We start from the raw sequence: 18,634 nt of genomic DNA on the forward strand, positions 1-18,634 counted from the left end.
GCACTGTGAATTCTATGAAATTTGTCCATGGTCTGAGCTGTAAACTGCTAACTATTATCAAGATGACCCTTGGACTGCTCAGCCCCAAATGAGAGAAGAGCCATGCCAAAGAGGAGTTTGGGAACCTTTTCCACATTCAGGTCACTTCCTCGCTCTACGCCCTCACCCTAAGCCTCCAACTGCAGCATGATCTCCCTCACCCCACTTAGTCATCTTCTACTGGGATTCCTGTTGATGACAATGTGTGGAGTCACTGGAAGATTAATCTCCTTCTCTGCCAGCAAACAGTGAGCTGAAAACAAAATCAGGCACGTGTATCATGTGGCCTGGGAGTCAGTCCAAGGATGTTGCTGACATGGTCTCCACTCCACAACCACCATTACAGCCTTGGAGCTCACAACCTCAAAATTATAAAATAAAAGAGCAGAACGTGTGAAAGCAATATTGTACCAAGGAATCAGACAGAGTAGAGAAATTTGAAATAGAAGAAACGTAAAGGCTTTGTGTCTGAATACACAAAGTATTTAGAACAAAATTAATGAGCTAACAGCGCAAATAGAGCCAAAGGGAATGATTTGGTGGCAATTACGGAGACATGGTTACAAAGGGACTTGGTCTGGGAGCTGAATATCCAAAGGTACTCAGTATTTCGAAAGGATAGACGGAAAGTGAAAGGAGGTGGTGTAGGTTTGCTGGTAAAGGAAGGGATCAGTGCTATAGTGAGAAATAATGTAGGTACTGATTTAGGTCCTTCATTAAATGTTTTTGATCCTTCATTAAATGTTTTTATCCTGCATTAAATGTTTTTTAAGATAAAGATATATAGTTTTTGAAGAATAAAGGGATTAAGCGTTATGGTGTTCGGGCCGGAAAGTGGAGCTGAGTCAACAAAAGATCAGCCATGATCTCACTGAATGGCAGAGCAGGCTCGAGGGGCCAGATGGCCTACTCCTGCTCCTAGTTCTTATGTATTGGAGATCAAGACGTAAATCAGTCTGGATAGAAATAAGAACTAGCAAAGGAAAGTTCTCAGTGGGAGTAATGTATAGTTCCCCAACCAGTATTTTCGCAATGAGGTGCAGTACAAACCAGGAAATATTGGAGGCTTGTAAGAAAGGTACGACAATAATCATGGGTGATTTTAACATTCCATATAGACTGGATTAATCAAATTGGCAAGGGTAGCCTCGGAGAGAGATCATTGAAGGTATCAGAGATTGCATTTTGGAGCAATATGTTTGAGGAACAAGGGAGCAGGCTATCCTGGATTTGGTATTACACAATGTGGAGGGATTAATTAATGACCTCACAGTTAAGGATCTTCTAGGAAAAAGTGATCATAGTTAAGGATCTTCGAGGGAAGTGTGATCATAGCATGATAGAATTTCCAATTCAGTTTGAGGGTGAGAAACTGGAGTCCCACGCTAGTTCTGGAGTTAGACAAAGGTAATTATTGCGGCACGAGGACAGATTTGGCCCTAGTGGACTGGGCAGGAAGACTAAAAGGTAGGACAATGTATGAGCAGCAGCAGTTCTTTAAGGAAATTTTCAATTCCTCCCAAATAAAATATATTCCAGAGAGGAAGAAAAATCGTAAGAGGGGGAAAATACATTCATGCCTAAGCAAGGAAATTAAAGGTAACAACAAAGGCCAGTGGTCGGCTGGAAGATTGCAAATTTTAAAGATCAACAAAGGGCTATTAAAAAAATTAAAATAGCAAAGGTAAATTATGAAAGAAAATGAGTGCAAGTTATGAAAAAGGATAGCAAATGCTTTCGTAAGTATATAAAAGGTAAGAGAGTAGCTAAATGGAATGCTGGTCTCTTGGCAGATGAAGCCAGGGAGTTAATGGAGAACACAGAAATAGCAGAGATGCTAAATCAATATTCTGCCTCAGTTTTCACAGTGGAGGACACTAGTACCATTCCAATAGTAACAGGTAATGAAGAGGTAATAGAAAGGGAGGAACTTGGAACAATTATCAATATTAGAAATGTACTAAAACTGTTAGCATTGAAGGCAGACAAGTCCCCAGGTCCTGATGGCCTACATCCTAGGGTCTTAAAGAAAGTGGCTACAGAGACAGTGGATCCATTGGTTATAATATTCCCAAATCCCCTGGATGCTGGAAAGGTTCCAGTGGATTGGAAAAACACTATGCAAGACCCTTATTCAAAAAGGGAGGGAGGCAGAAAGTAGGAAACGGTTATTTTAACATCTATCATTGGGAAATGGTTAGAATCCATGCTTAAGAAAGTCTAACAGGACATTTAGAAAGTCAAATCGCAATCTATCAGAGTCAGCATGGTTTCATGAAGAGTAAATCCTGCTTGACTAATTTGCTTAGAGTTCTTCGAAGATAGAACATAGAACAGTACAGCACAGAACAGGCCCTTCGGCCCTCGATGTTGTGCCGAGCAATGATGACCCTACTCAAACCCAGGTATCCACCCTATACCCATAACCCAACAACCCCCCCCCTTAACCTTACTTTTTAGGACACTACAGGCAATTTAGCATAGCCAATCCACCTAACCCGCACATCTTTGGACTGTGGGAGGAAACCGGAGCACCCGGAGGAAACCCACGCACACACTGGGAGGACGTGCAGACTCCACAGAGACAGTGACCCAGCCGGGAATCGAACCTGGGACCCTGGAGCTGTGAAGCATTTATGCTAACCACCATGCTACCGTGCTGCCCTAACAAGTTAAGTGGATAATGGGAATCCTGTAGATGTAATATATCTGGACTTCCAGAATGAGTCGATAAAATGCTGCACAAAGGTTAATACATAATGCAAGAAAGATCCCATGGGATATGGGGTAATTTACTAGCTTGGTTAGAAGACTGGCTAACAGGCAGAAGGCAGAGAGTCAGAATAAATGGGTCTTTTTCTGGTTGACAAGATGTGAATAGTTAGGCCTAAACTCTCAAGTTTAGAAGAATGAGAGGAGATCTAATTGAGGTAAAGTAGACATAGAGCGGATGGGGCAATCTGGAACAGTGGTCATAGTTTTAAAACTAAGATGAGGAGAAACCACTTCTCTCAAAAGAATCGTGAATCTGTGGATTTCACTACCCAGCGTGCAGCAGAATGCTGAGATATTGTGTAAGTTTAAGGAGGAGATATACAGAAGTAATGGGTCGAAGGGTTATGGAGAACAGGCAGAAAAGTGGAGTTGAGGCAGAGGAGAGATCAGCCATGATCGTACTGAATGGCGGAGTTGGCTCGAAGGGTTGAATTGCCTACTCCTGCTCCTGGTTCTTATGTACGACCCCACCGGTGGTCAGAACCCATGGTTTGGGGATCCCTGCCTTATTCTTTGTAACAATTTACACTTAATTCAATCTATTCCAGTGCCAACAACCGGATATGAAAGTGGCGTGTAGAAAATGTAATACGGCTTTAAACTATTGCCATTGTTACTCTGGAAAGGTTTTGTGGAAATCCTTTGCGTCTGAAGTTATTAAAGTGAACTTGCTGAAAACTGGAGCTGATAAATTATCGTGCAGTAAGCGATGTCTTTCCTGGATTTTAAGTGCAGCTGTTTCAACACTGGCTTTCAACTGTAGCTTGCAGCTCTCTAGTTTCAACCGACAGTTTGGGTCGTGCTAGACATTTAAGACTGCAATTTAAACACCACGATTTGGTGATGATGTTACGGTCTGTTACATAATAAGGAAATTAAACAGCAACAATCTAAATATAGAACTAATTTCACATGTTGGCATGGAAGCGGATTGGCCAAAATTAGAGGAGTTACCAAACAGTACCAGTGGTTAAAGACCAAAGCTCAACAAAGGATCAGTTTTTCCACGTCAGATTTCGGTCTGACATTCACTGAACCAAACTTCAAAATAGCGAATGGAGGACAGTAATGAAAAAGCAGTCTCTGAACCATTCTCTTCCAAACCCAGAGGTCAATCAAAAATTACACAGGTTTGCGGTACATAATTAAACACGACAAATAAAAATGTTCAGTTGAAATGAGTAATCCACACAGTGATGGTTCTGCTGCTCAAAACAATGGAAACCTACCATATTTTGTTGGAAAAATATCTTCATCTGTCACAAATTTCTGTACAGAAGTCATTACAAAGTCCACATACTGTGGGGCTGTGCACTTGATTTTCTTTCCCCTTTCATCGTACCAGTAATATTGCCTGATGACAAAAAGACAAAGTTCAACTTACCAGAGGCAATGATTGTAACAGATAAATCTTTGAGCGAGAGAGCAATTTCCAACTTACGTGCAGCACCCAATAACAAATACTCTATCCTCTTCCACTCCTTTAATTAACAATCATTCATTTCAACAGAGATGAAGGTACACTTTTTGAAACCAAGACTTTTACTGTTTTTATTAACCCAAGTTTAATAATTTACCAACTCGTGTCAAAGACTCCAAACACATTTAAAATATCATGATTAGCCAATAATTATCTTTCACTTCTTGACTTCGTTCGTAGCGTTCTGACCTAGGAGTCAGGCAATCATGGGTTAAATCCCCATGCAGTACTGAACTGTCAGAAGCATAAGACATTAATGACATCAATTCCTTTCTGCATGCTCAGCTTGGTGTAAAGAAATCCTGTGGTATTATTGAAAAAGCAGGGAGTTTGCACGTCCTGGTCACCACACATTCCACCACCGCCACCAAAATCAAATCAACTGGCCACTCATGGCTTTGTTGTTGGTGAGATATTCTGTATGCAAATTTATTGCTGCATTTGCCTACATTAGCCACTACGCATACAAACTGATTCAACAGTTGTTTGGGAGTACAGAACTTGATTACTGTTGAAAAGCAAAGAGACAAGCTATTGAAGCTTTTAATCTTGCACACATCAGCACAGCTCACAAGAAATAATAACATAAAAGGGGATAACTTAAACTGCATGAGAAGTGTGTGCTGATTGTTTGGCAAGTGGCCTCTGATTGGTAGAGACATTGCCATAGAGAATACAGTAGGGAACAGTTAACTGCCAAGCTTTTGTTCAAATTCAAACCAGGCAAGTCAACTGATTGGTCAAGGCATTGCCATGGGGAATTAACCTGGGAATGGCTATTCCCCCAAGCTTTTGTTTTATTGAAAAAGACACATTGTGTGAACATGCTTCCTCTGTCGGCAAAGGACAGGCCCCATGTATGAATATATGTGGTTGCTAGCATGCAAAACCATGTCTCATTTGTCAGTAATTCAATGGTGAAGTTAATTTGGATCATCCCAAAGAGGTGATAAGATTCTATACATTACAAAATAACCTAATTTTGACTTTTGTAATTAAAGCATGAAGAACAAGGTTAGCTACACAGTTCCACATTTAAAAACTATGTAGAGATTATTTGTTGAAAGTACATTGAAATTTAAAATGTTTTATGCTTTTGTTAACAATAACACGAAAATGGGGGGGGGGCAAAAGAGACTTCCAGTGATGGGGGATGTGCTGATTAGGTGGCTCTCCTCCAGAACACTTTTGGCTGAATTTAACCCGAAAATTCAGGCTTATTCAACTCCTTAAAAAAAAGGTAAAGAAGAGGCGCAATATGTCAGCAAGCAGTAGCTCATGAGGCCACAGGGAAGCCAGAAGCAGTGGGAAAGGGCAAGAGCAGCAAGCTAGCGAACCAGCGGACCCATGAGGCAAGTGCTCCCTACCACCCCCGAGAGGGGGAGACTGACGACCCGGACAACTGGCTCCCCATCCCCCTAAACTGGAGGGGGATGAAAGATATTCCTAACCAAGGAGTTGACCACGATGAAGGAAAAGATAAAAATGGAGATCCAGGTGGCGGTCAGTGTGGCGGAGGTGCTGGTCGCCATGCAGATGGCACTCGATGAAGCAGCTGGAGGCTCAGGGAACAATAATCCAATAATCCAAAAACCCGAAAGGGCATCGACCGACCAGAGCAACAGATAAAATAATTGGTGGTGACCCAAGGGAGCCTGAAGAGGAAGGTCGAGGATCAGGAGAACTGTCCAGGCGACAGAATATTCCAATAGTGGACCTGCCAGAGGGGATCGAGAGCAGAGACCCGACTGACCATGCGGCTCAGATGCTGGGCAACTTGGTTGGAAGGGACAGCTTCCCCAAATCACTGGAGATCGACAGGGCCCACAGGTCATTCCAACTGAAGCCCAAGGCTGGGGTGATAAATGCCAAGTTGCAGGATGGGGAGAGGATCCTGCGTTGGGCTCGGCAGACCAAAGTGAGTTTGATGAAAGAAGGAGCAGGATTTTAGTCCTTTATTTCCTCTGGATGATGGGTCGGTTTGTTAGGAATGAAGTGCGGTTCCTAAGCAGCTTCTGGTGGGCATGTGTGCCCGCAGTACAGAATAAATCCCAATTTGAATGTGAGCAATCAACTGGTGGAAGTGAAGGACGCTGCCAACTCATCCTGCAGAGAGAGAGGGTGTGTGCGTGAGTGAGTGTGAGTATGTGTGTGTGAGGGGGTGTGTGTGTGTGTGTGAGGGGGTGTGTGTGTGTGTGTGAGGGGGTGTGTGTGTGTGTGTGAGGGTGTGTGTGTGTGTGTGTGAGGGTGTGTGTGTGTGTGTGTGAGGGGGTGTGTGTGTGTGTGAGGGGGTGTGTGTGTGTGAGGGTGTGTGTGTGTGTGTGTGTGTGTGTGTGTGGGGGGGGGGTCTGGGGAGGGTGTGTGAGGGGGTGTATGTGAGGGGGTGTATGTGAGGGGGTGTGTGTGAGGGGGTGTGTGTGTGGGCGTGTGTGTGTGGGCGTGTGTGTGTGGGCGTGTGTGTGTGGGGGGGGTGTGTATGCGGGTGTGTGTGTGGGGGTGTGGGTGTGGGGGGGTGTGTGTGAGGGTGTGTGTGTGGGCGTGTGTGTGTGGGCGTGTGTGTGTGAGGGTGTGTGTGTGTGAGGGTGTGTGTGTGAGGGTGTGTGTGTGAGGGTGTGTGTGTGAGGGTGTGTGTGTGTGAGGGTGTGTGTGTGAGGGTGTGTGTGTGAGGGTGCGTGTGTGTGAGGGTGTGTGTGTGTGAGGGTGTGTGTGTGTGAGGGTGTGTGTGTGAGGGTGTGTGTGTGAGGGTGTGTGTGTGGGCGTGTATTGTGAGGGTGTGTGTGGGCGTGTATTTGTGAGGGTGTGTGTGTGTGAGGGTGTGTGTGTGAGGGTGTGTGTGTGTGAGGGTGTGTGTGTGAGGGTGTGTGTGTGTGAGGGTGTGTGTGTGTGAGGGTGTGTGTGTGTGAGGGTGTGTGTGTGAGGGTGTGTGTGTGGGCGTGTATTTGTGAGGGTGTGTGTGTGGGCGTGTATGTGAGGGTGTGTGTGTGTGAGGGGGTGTGTGTGAGGGGGTGTGTGTGTGAGTGTATGTGGGGGTGTGTGTGTGAGGGGGTGTGTGTGTGAGGGTGTGTGTGTGTGAGGGTGTGTGTGTGTGAGGGTGTGTGTGCGTGTGAGGGTGTGTGTGTGGGCGTGTATTTGTGAGGGTGTGTGTGTGTGAGGGTGTGTGTGTGGGCGTGTATGTGTGAGGGGGTGTGTGTGTGTGAGGGGGTATGTGTGAGGGGGTGTGTGTGTGAGTGTATGTGGGCGTGTGTGTGTGAGGGGGTGTGTGTGTGAGGGTGTGTGTGTGTGAGGATGTGTGTGTGGGCGTGTATTTGTGAGGGTGTGTGTGAGTGTGTGAGTGTGTGAGTGTGTGAGTGTGTGAGTGTGTGTGTGTGTATGTGTGTATGTGTGTATGTGTGTGTGTGTGTGGGGGGGGTCTGGGGAGGGTGTGTGAGGGGGTGTATGTGAGGGGGTGTGTGTGAGGGGGTGTGTTTGTGGGTGTGTGTGTGAGCGTGTTTGTGTGGGCATGTGTGTGGGGGGGGTTGTGTATGCGGGTGTGTGTGTGGGGGTGTGGGTCTGGGGGGGGGGGTGTGTGTGGGCGTGTGTGTGTGGGCGTGTGTGTGCGGGCGTGTGTGTGTGGGCGTGTGTGTGTGGGCGTGTGTGTGTGAGGGTGTGTGTGTGTGTGAGGGGGTGTGTGTGTGAGGGTGTGTGTGTGTGAGGGTGTGTGAGGGGGCGTGTGTGTGAGGGGGCGTGTGTGTGTGAGGGGGTGTGTGTGAGGGGGTGTGTGTGTGAGGGTGTGTGTGTGAGGGTGTGTGTGTGTGAGGGTGTTTGTGTGTGAGGGTGTGTGTGTGTGGGCGTGTGTTTGTGAGGGTGTGTGTGTGTGAGGGTGTGTGTGTGTGTGAGGGGGGTGTGTGTGAGGGGGGGGTGTGTGTGAGGGGGGGGGTGTGTGTGAGGGGGGGGGGGGGTGTGTGTGAGGGGGTGTGTGTGTGAGGGGGATGTGTGTGAGGGGATGTGTGTGAGGGGGGGGTGTGTGAGGGGGGGGTGTGTGAGGGGGGGGTGTGTGTGAGGGGGGGTGTGTGTGAGGGGGGTGTGTGTGTGAGGGGGGTGTGTGTGAGGGGGGTGTGTGTGAGGGGGGTGTGTGAGGGGGGGTGTGTGTGAGGGGGGGTGTGTGTGAGGGGGGTGTGTGTGAGGGGGGTGTGTGTGAGGGGGGGGGTGTGTGAGGGGGGGGGTGTGAGGGGGGGGTGTGAGGGGGGTGTGTGAGGGGGGGTGTGTGTGAGGGGGTGGGTGTGTGTGAGGGGGTGGGTGTGTGTGAGGGGGTGGGTGTGTGTGAGGGGGTGGGTGTGTGTGAGGGGGTGGGTGTGTGTGAGGGGGTGGGTGTGTGTGAGGGGGTGGGTGTGTGTGAGGGGGGTGGGTGTGTGTGAGGGGGGTGGGTGTGTGTGAGGGGGGTGTGTGTGAGGGGGGGGGGGTGTGTGAGAGGGGGGGGTGTGTGAGGGGGGGTGTGTGAGGGGGGGTGTGTGTGAGGGGGGGTGTGTGTGAGGGGGGGTGTGTGAGAGGGGGGGTGTGTGTGAGGGGGGTGTGTGTATGAGGGGGGTGTGTGTATGAGGGGGGTGTGTGTATGAGGGGGGTGTGTGTGAGGGGGGTGTGTGTGAGGGGGGGTGTGTGTGTGAGGGGGATGTGTGTGAGGGGGGTGTGTGTGAGGGGGGTGTGTGTGAGGGGGTGTGTGTGTGAGGGGGGTGTGTGTGAGGGGTGTGTGTGAGGGGGGTGTGTGTGAGGGGGGTGTGTGTGAGGGGGGGTGTGTGTGAGGGGGGGTGTGTGTGAGGGGGGGGTGTGTGTGAGGGGGGGGTGTGTGTGAGGGGGGGGTGTGTGTGAGGGGGGGTGTGTGTGAGGGGGGTGTGAGGGGGGGTGTGAGGGGGGGTGTGAGGGGGGGTGTGTGAGGGGGGTGTGTGTGAGGGGGGGTGTGTGTGAGGGGGGTGTGTGTGAGGGGGGTGTGTGTGAGGGGGGGTGTGTGTGAGGGGGGGGTGTGTGTGAGGGGGGGGTGTGTGTGAGGGGGGGGTGTGTGAGGGGGGGTGTGTGAGGGGGGGTGTGTGAGGGGGGGGGGTGTGTGTGAGGGGGGGTGTGTGTGAGGGGGTGTGTGTGTGAGGGGGGGTGTGTGTGAGGGGGGTGTTGTGTGAGGGGGGGTGTGTGTGAGGGGTGGTGTGTGTGAGGGGGGTGTGTGTGAGGGGGGGTGTGTGTGAGGGGGGTGTGTGTGAGGGGGGGTGTGTGAGGGGGGGGTGTGTGTGAGGGGGTGTGTGTGTGAGGGGGGGTGTGTGTGAGGGGGGGTGTGTGTGAGGGGGGGTGTGTGTGAGGGGGGGTGTGTGTGAGGGGGGTGTGTGTGAGGGGGGTGGTGTGTGAGGGGGGGTGTGTGTGAGGGGGGGTGTGTGTGAGGGGGGTGTGTGTGAGGGGGGGTGTGTGTGAGGGGGGTGTGTGTGAGGGGGGTGTGTGTGAGGGGGTGTGTGTGAGGGGGTGTGTGTGAGGGGTGTGTGAGGGGGGTGTGTGTGTGTGGGGGGGGTGTGTGTGTGAGGGGGGGTGTGTGTGAGGGGGGATGTGTGTGAGGGGGGATGTGTGTGAGGGGGGATGTGTGTGAGGGGGGTGTGTGTGAGGGGGGGTGTGTGTGAGGGGGGTGTGTGTGAGGGGGGTGTGTGTGAGGGGGGTGTGTGTGAGGGGGGTGTGTGTGAGGGGGGTGGGGGGGGTGTGTGTGAGGGGGGGTGGGGGGGGTGTGTGTGAGGGGGTGGGGGGGGGTGTGTGAGGGGGTGTGTGAGGGGGTGGGGAGGTGTGTGTGAGGGGGTGGGGAGGTGTGTGTGAGGGGGTGGGGTGTGTGTGAGGGGGTGTGTGAGGGGGTGGGGAGGTGTGTGTGAGGGGGTGGGTGGGTGTGTGTGAGGGGGTGGGGGGGGTTGCGAGAGGTGGTGGGGGGGTGTGTGAGGGGGTGGGGGTGTGTGTGTGTGTGTGTGTGAGGGGGTGGGGGGTTGTGTGTGAGGGGATGTGAGAGTGGGGGTGGGGGGTGTGCGTGAGGGGGTGGGGGGTTGTGCGTGAGGGGGTGGGGAGAAGTGAATGAGTGAGTGAGTGAGATAGAGAAAGAAGATAAGAGAGAGGACCCAAGAATCCCTAAACCAACACTGCAAAGGAGAAGCAGCATGGGAGGCCTGGCCCACCTGGACTTGCAATACTACCACTGGGCAGCCACAGCCAAGAGAGTGAGCGGATGGATGAAAGATCCAAACATGGAAGGAGCAAGGGTCCTCCTGCACAGGAACGACCCTCTGAGCACTCACCACGACAGCATTCCCATTCCTGCCGGCAAAAACTCAACCAGTCCAGTGGCAGTAGCTGGAACCAGATGAGACAGCACTTCGGTCTAACCGAGGTGTCCACCATGGCTCCCATCCGGAGGAACCACAGGTTTCCACTAGCCGTGCTAGACGCCACCTTTAATAGGTGGAGACACAACGGGGGACACTAGCGATTAGCGACTTCTACACAGGGGACAGACTTGCAACCCGAGAAGAGCTGATGGCGAGACTGGAATTCCCGAACAGACAGGAACTCTGGCATTTGCAAATCAAAAACTTTTTCCGCAAGGAGGTGGCAAGGTACCCTAGGGCCCCTAGGGCCCCGTGACACAGAATGTTGGAGGAGACGTGGACAGTCTGGTAAAGGGCAACTATGGGGACATATACGGACGACTCTTAGAAAGGACACACTACCCACTGGATGGAACAAGGGAGAAATGGGAGCAAGAGTTAGGGACGGAGGTAGGGTGGCGTGAAGCACTGAGCAGGGCCAATTCCACCTTTTACTGTGCAAGGTTAAGCTTCATGCAGTTTAAAGTGGTGTACAGAGCACACCTGACAAGAATCCAAATGAGCAAGTTCGTCCCAGAGGACGACAAATGTGAACGGTGCCAAGGAGGACAGGCCAACCACACCCACATGTTCTGGGCATGCCCCAGACTTGTCAGGTTCTGGACAACCTTCTTTGAGGAAATATCCACGGTTGTGGGGGTGAGGGTGGAGCTGTGCCCAAGAGTGGCAATCTTTAGGGTATCGGACCAGCCAGAATATCATATGGGGACGATGGGCTGACGCTCTTGCTTTTGCTTCCCTAATCACCCGCCGGAGAATCCTGCTTGGCTGGCGATCAGCAGCACTATCCACAGCTGCAGACTGGCTGGCAGACCTTTGGAATTTTCTCATCTGGGGAAGATCAAGTACGCAATCCAAGGGTCGGAAGATGGCTTTCACAAAGCAAGAGGGCCACCCACAGCCTGCTCCAGGATGTATGGAAGCCACCAGTGCCACAGAAAGCAGACAGAAACTGGGGAGGTGTGACAACAGGGCGGGGGGAAGAGAGAAGAGACCCAAAGAAACAAAGGGGAGGCCAGGGAGAGACCAAAACGGGGATCAGATCAGAGGGCCCATCACAAAGCCATAAGAAGGAGGAAACAAACACCAAACAAACCAGATACAGAGAAAGAAAGGGCCTGAGACAGAACAAAGGGGGAGGGGGGGCACGAATACGTGCAACGTGTAAATTATCACAGTTTCATCAATTTCTTGTACACTGTAAAAATTCTAAGTTTAATAAAAAAATTTAAAACAAGGAAATTATTGAGCTAATTTTGCAATAATCAACTGCACAAACGGAAATTCTGCGATATGCAAACATTCATTCCCATAAGAAATATCATTGGCAGCATTAAGGCATTAATATGTTTTGACTACATTAACAAAATTATTTTTGCTTAATGAACAAATTACTTTTGATTGTGAATAAGATTGACAGTATTTATTATTAACAGATTCTGACAGTATGACAGGAGCGTGAAACAAAGAAAAAGAGCAGATAGGGTTGGTGGGGGGTTGTAAAAAGCCAAATGCCAAATTAATGGTTCTTTATTTAAAAGCACTGTGCATTCAGCATAAAATGAATTAATTTATGCCACAAATTGAGGTTAATGGGTATGATCTTTCAGCTATTACAGAAACATGGTTACAAGGAGATCAAAGCCAGGAACTAAATATTCAGGAATATATGACTTTTCATAAGTGCAGACAGGCAGGAAAGGATGGTGAAATATCTTTGTTAGCATGAGATGGAATAAGTATGAGAGTAAGAAAAGATCTTGGATTGGAAGATGGGGAATCCATATGGGTAGAGGCGAGAATTAACAAGGGGAAGACGATACTGGTGCGACTAGTCTGCAGGGCTCCCCCAACAGTAGCTATACTGCAGATTAAAGAATAAATCAGAGATGATGAGGGCATGTAAAATGGGCAGTACATTAATCATGGGTGACCTTTAATCTACATGTGGATTGGGAAAATCAAATTGGCAGAGGGAGTCACGAAGAGGAATTCATAAGAGTGCATTCAGGACAGTTTCCTAGAAAAATATCTTGTAGATCCAACCAGAGATCCAGCTATTTTGGATCTGGGATTGCGTATTAAGGCAGGTTTAATAAGCAATCTTAAGAGTAAAAGATCCCCTTTGGAACAGTGACCATAACATGGTTGAAATAGCATTCAGTTAAGAGTGAGAAACTTGGGACAGAAACAATTGTGCTAAACTTAAATAAGGGAACTTACACAGGAATTAGTTGACTAGAGTAGACTGGGAAAGGAGTTTAGCAGAAAAGACTGTTGACTAGCAATGCAGACGTTTATGAAAATAATCAGGACTTACAACAGATACATCCCAGTGAGGAAGATGATAAATGAATCATGGTTAACCAAAGAAAGTTTAAGATAGTGTTAAACTGAAAGAAAAAACATAAAACATGGCAAAGATGAGCAGTAAGCCAGAGGATTGGTAAAGTTTTAAAACCAACAAAAGATGACCAAAAATATAAAAAGGGAGCAGATAAACTATGAGGGTAACCTAGTATGTGATATAAAAATGGACAGCAATCAAGAGGCAGTCGTGTGTGTGTGTGTGTGTGTGTGTGTGTGGGGGGGGGGGGGGGGGATGAGAAGTAAATACAATAACTAATCACTGGAGAAAAGTACTAGGGAAACTAATGAGCCTAAAGGCCAATATGCCCTTCAGATTTGATGGGCTACAACCATGGTATTAAAATAAGTAGCTATAGTGATAGTGGATGCACTGGTAGCAATCATCCAAAAATCCTTAAATCTGGATAAGGCCCAAAGGATTGAAAACAACCGCCCTCATTCAGTTAGCTTAACATCCGTCCTTTGGAAGAGTCAATTAATAGCAGAGCATTTAGAAGTCATAATGCAATCAAGCAGAGTCAGCATGGCTTTGTGAAGAGGAAATCATGCTTGAGTTGATAACGAGCAGGATAGATAAAGGAGAACCAGTGGATATAATATACTTGGATTTCCAAAATCCATTTGATAAGTTACTGTACAAAAGGCTACTAAATAAGGGTAGTATGTTAGCATGGATACAAGATTGGCCAACTGACAGGAGAATTGGGATAAGAGGGGCATTTTCAGAATGGCAACCTGTAATTAGTGGGGAGTGCCACATGGATCAGTGCTGGGGCCACAATTATTCACACTATATATTAATGACTTGGATAAGGGAAGTGAATGCACTATTACCACACAAAAATAGGTGGGAAGGTAAATGATGAGAATGACAGAATCTAGAGGAACATAGACAGGTTAGGTGAGTGGGCAGATGGGGTATAATGTAGGAAAACATGAAGTTACGCACTTTGGTAGAAAGAGCTGAATATTATTTAAGTTGTGAAAGACTGCAGAAAGTTGCAGCAGAGAAATTTGGGGGTCCTCATGCCGAAATCACTAAAAGTTAGATTGCAAGTTCAGCAGGTAACGTGGAAGGCAAATAGAATGTTGGCCTTTATTTCAAAGAGAATGGAGTTTAAAAATAACCAGGTCTTGCTAAAGCTATACAAAGCACTAGTTTGATCACACCTGGAATACTGTAAACAGTTTTGGTTCCCTTATCTAAGGAAATATATACTTGCATTGAAGACAGTCCAGAGAAGGTTCAGTAGGTTGATCCCGGGTATGGAAGAATTTTCTTATGAGGAGGGTTGAGTAGGTTGGGCCTGTACTCATTGGAGTTTATAAGAGTGAAAGGCGATCTTATTTGGGTCACGTAGGATTCTCAGGGCACTTGACATGGTAGATGCTGAGAGACTGTTTCCCTCTGTCGGAGAGTAGAGGACCAAAGGGCATAATCTCAGACTAAGAGGAGGAATGTTTTCTCTGAGGGTCTTGAATCTGTAGAATTCTAACCGCAGAGGGCAGTAGAGGCTGGGTTGTTATGTTCAAGGCTGATTTTTAATCAGCAAGGGAATAAAGGGTTAATGGGATAAGGGGGGAAAGGGGAGTTGAGGATTATCATATCAGACGGGTATTGATCTCATTGAATGGCAAAGCAGATTCAATGGGCCGAGTGGCCTACTTCTGCTCCTATGTCATATGGTCACAGCAAAATAAAGGTATGCACAGTTCAGTGCAAGCAACAATCAATCAATGGATTCTCAAGGGCTGCACGGGAGCACATCGGTTAGCCCTGTTGCTTCACAGCTCCAGAGTCCCAAGTTCGATTCCTACTTGGATCACTGTCTGTGCGGAGTCTGTACATTCTCCCCGTGTCTGCGTGGGTTTCCTCCGGGTGCTCCGGTTTCCTCCCACAGCCCAAAGATGTGCAGGTTAGGTGGATTGGCCATGCTAAATTGCCCTTAGCGTCCAAAAAGGTTAGGTGGGGTTACTGGTTTATGGGGATCGGGTGGAGGTGTGGGCTTTAGTGGGGTGCTCTTTCCAAGGGCCGGTGCAGACTCGATGGGCCGAATAGCCTCCTTCTGCACTGTAAATTCTATGGTTCTATGATTCAACCACAACTGCTTTCCGTTTTTAAAAATTTTTTTTAAGAGTACTCGATTAATTTTTTTTTTCCAATTAAGGGCAATTTAGTGGGGCCAATCCACCTACTCTGCACATCTTTGGGTTATGGGGCGAAACCCACGCAAACACGGGGAGAATGTGCAAACTCCACATGGACAATGACCCAGAGCCGGGATCGAACCCGGGACCTCGGTGTGGTGAGGCAGCAGTGCTACCCACTGCACTACTGTGCTGCCCCACAGCTGCTTTCCTTAGGCCAAGTTAATGTCTAACATTGTCGATTTGCCTTGCTGCATATCTAAAATCCTTATAAAGGAGTTGGTTTGCACTACATAGCTGGAGGTTGAATCAGTGCTATTGAGTGAAATATTTATAGTGCATGGCTTAAAGACACTCAATCTGCTGATACAGCTGAAGGTGGTGTATAAAGCACAGCTTACAAGGGAGAGGGTGAGCTGAATCTTTGAGGGGTAGAAGATGTGCGTGAGCGTTGCCGGGGGTGGGGGGGGGGGGGGGGGGAGGGGGGGGGGGGGGGGGCAAACCACGTTCATATGTCTTGGTCCTGTCCAAAGCTGGAGGATTACTGGAAGGTTTTAGGGTAATCTCTAAAGTGATGCACGGGAAACTGGACACGGGCCCTCGGGAGGCCATATTTGGGGTTTCGGACCAGCCGTTGTTAGAAACGTGTGCGGATGCACATGTGGTAGCCTTCACCTCGTTGATCGCCCAAAGACGGTTCCTGTTACGGTGGAGATCAACCTCTCCACCCTGTGCCCTGGCGTGGCGGGGGGACCTGCTGGAATTCTTGATGCTTGAAAAGGTCAAAATTGAACTGAGGGGAAGGATGGAGGGGTTCTACAATTCATGGGCGTTATTCATTATGCACTTTCGAGAATTGGATCACATTAATCAATATGTATGTGTTAATGGTAACTATGGGTGATTCCGGATTCCTTTTTGTCATTTGTTTATGTTAACATGGGGGCTAATGTTTGGGGTTTGGTGGGAGGATAGGATTATTGTTATTGATTATTGTTGGGTGTAAATTTGGGAGAAAATGTGGAAAAGGAGAATAAAAATATTTTTTTTAAAAAAAAAGACACTCAATCTGATCTTAAAACTACCAACGTGCACATATTTCAAATCCTTCACACAAGGACATTTAGTGTTTAAAACTAAATTTTGGGCACTTTCTGTTAATGTCCCTTTGGAACAGCAACACAGCACACCTACCACCAATGGTGTGCTAAGGTGTAATTGAGTTGAACCCTCCAGACCTTGACTTTTTCCCCTAAGTCAGCTAGAGGTGCCACTCAATGCACAAATGCCTTTAAAACGATATGCTGATCTTATAGTGTTAAACAGACAGCAGAGGGAAACCCAAACATTCTTAAGTCATTATTTGAACAATAATTCGAGTAGAACAATAATTCGAGTAAACAGGGTGGAGTGAAGTGCTCTCATACAAGATATTACTTGCATTTTCCAGACTTAATGAATATTACTCATTTGAATATTAATAGGACTGAAAGTACACATCATCTGTGGTTATGAGGACAGGTATCGCATGAGATTTAGAAAAAATACATTTTACCCAGAAAAGAATCTGCATGTTAATTGCACTTCTCCACCCAGTTTAATTCCCAAGCCATTCCTTTACCCACAGAAGAATGTATTTTGCAAGAGCTGGCTTGCAACCATCGTCAGGAAAATATTTAGCCACAGGGTACAGCAGGTTCAAACCAGAAACTCATAGCTATTCAATCAAAACTCAGTTGCTGTGGATTGTGAAAATAGAGAGAAAGTTGAGAATGCGGAGGCTAGCCTATGTGACTCCACCTTTAATTCAAACCACCCCGCTGCTATCTCAAGTGTCAAGAAAATCCAGGTAATCCGCTCCAATAACGAAACTGCTTTTTTTCTTCCACCTCTGCAATGCCACTGCCTCTACGATCACCACTTTTATTCTACTGCCGAAGTCCCAATCCATATCGTTTTCCATTCTACTAAGTTTTTTCATCTTGCCATCTCCCCTTCACTGCTTCTAAAACCACTGTAAAATCCTTCCTATTGTTCCTCCCAGCTTCACCCATGTACCTCTGTGCCTCTAAGCTTTATCATGTACTGTGTCCAGTACATACTTTTATTCCTAACTGTGTGTAAGAAACACTTGGGTATTTTCAGAATGCAAAATTTATCAAATTAATGGTGTTGGTAACTATTACCCTCGGTCTGAAACATGCAAAGTTTATGGTTCTTTAGTACGTGTGAGAGATGCCACCTGAACCGGATATTTTTTAATTTATTCAAATTGCAGCTCAGGGACAGGCACGACTTAAAGAATTTAACAATTCAACAAATTTTCTATGCTACATGTGGAAACTGTTATAATTGCCACACCAATGTCCACTCTGAACAAGATTTGTTCAATTTGAACATAGTAAGATCTCTATCTGATTTAATTTTACTGAATAAGTTGCAAGCAGAAAAGGAGTTTGCAAAAAGCACCAATTACTTATAATCAAATACTACTCCCAGCCAAATCATTTGAAAATATTGAAGGAAGGAAATTTGATTTTTCCTACAATAGAAATGAAAATGGAAAGATATCTTTTACCTGTACACTTTTAGTCATGAAAGCAATTTTATAGCTTCTACATACTGAACTCCTACTTTGGGTTCTTTTCAATTATTATAATAGGCACCACTTTATGAAAGGAAAGGCATGGCTAATAGGAAGAAGTCTGGCATTTCTGGATAGCAACATAGTAAGTTAGCAACAAACGACAAGACCTAAAAAGGAGGCTTCACAATGCAATTCACAGAACACTTATACAAACATACTTTAACCATAGAAGGGCCATAGGAAACACACAGCTGGTCTTGTGAAAGCCAACCATGTAAAATTGCCCCATATTTGGCAAAGATTCTGGAGAAACCTCAGTAAACAGATGCAGACGACACAAATAAATGTATCAGGCGTTTTAGAACAAAGGTACATGTCATAGGAACATGGTGATGTAATCCGCTTTAGCCTGCCAAATATTAATCTGCCAAACTACGTACAAATTTGCTCCAGCACCTCACTATTGTGCTGCTCGCAAATCTTCAATGAGGTTACAAAGTAACCTTCAGTCACAAGAGTCAGCTTCGTGTTTTTTTAAAACCCTACAATAAAGTACTAGTTTTGGTTCTGTGTTAACACTCAATCAGAAGGTCATGGATTCAAGCCCCAACACTGTAAAGTCTTGCATTTTTATCACAATGTGAACACTGAAGACACATTAGTCTGATACAAACTCAAGACAAATGCACAGTAAATTCTGATACTTGACTGCAGTAGTTGGAGAGCACACAGAGGTGCTATATTTTAAATGAGATGTTGAACGGAGGTGTCTGGCTTCTCCAGAGGATGTGAAAAAGAAACCCCACAGAACTATTTCAACATGTGTGGCTGGGGGTGGGTTGGTGTGGTCTCTCCATTCCTGGC

General features: G+C 47.2%; 1 protein-coding gene across 6 annotated transcripts in view; it reads right to left on the bottom strand.

The window, feature by feature from the left end:
* LOC119971910 (MOB kinase activator 2) overlaps positions 1-18,634 on the bottom strand; it is a 242,493-nt gene that overhangs the window by 11,677 nt on the left and 212,182 nt on the right. For all 6 annotated transcript variants that reach the window (XM_038808223.1, XM_038808228.1, XM_038808225.1 and 3 more), the window contains one exon: positions 4,044-4,168. In XM_038808223.1, coding sequence (XP_038664151.1) covers positions 4,044-4,168 — 125 coding nt within the window. The remainder of the gene's footprint in view (positions 1-4,043; positions 4,169-18,634) is intronic.

The sequence above is a fragment of the Scyliorhinus canicula genome, chromosome 9 (assembly GCF_902713615.1).
Source record: "Scyliorhinus canicula chromosome 9, sScyCan1.1, whole genome shotgun sequence".
Lineage (NCBI taxonomy): Eukaryota > Metazoa > Chordata > Chondrichthyes > Carcharhiniformes > Scyliorhinidae > Scyliorhinus > Scyliorhinus canicula.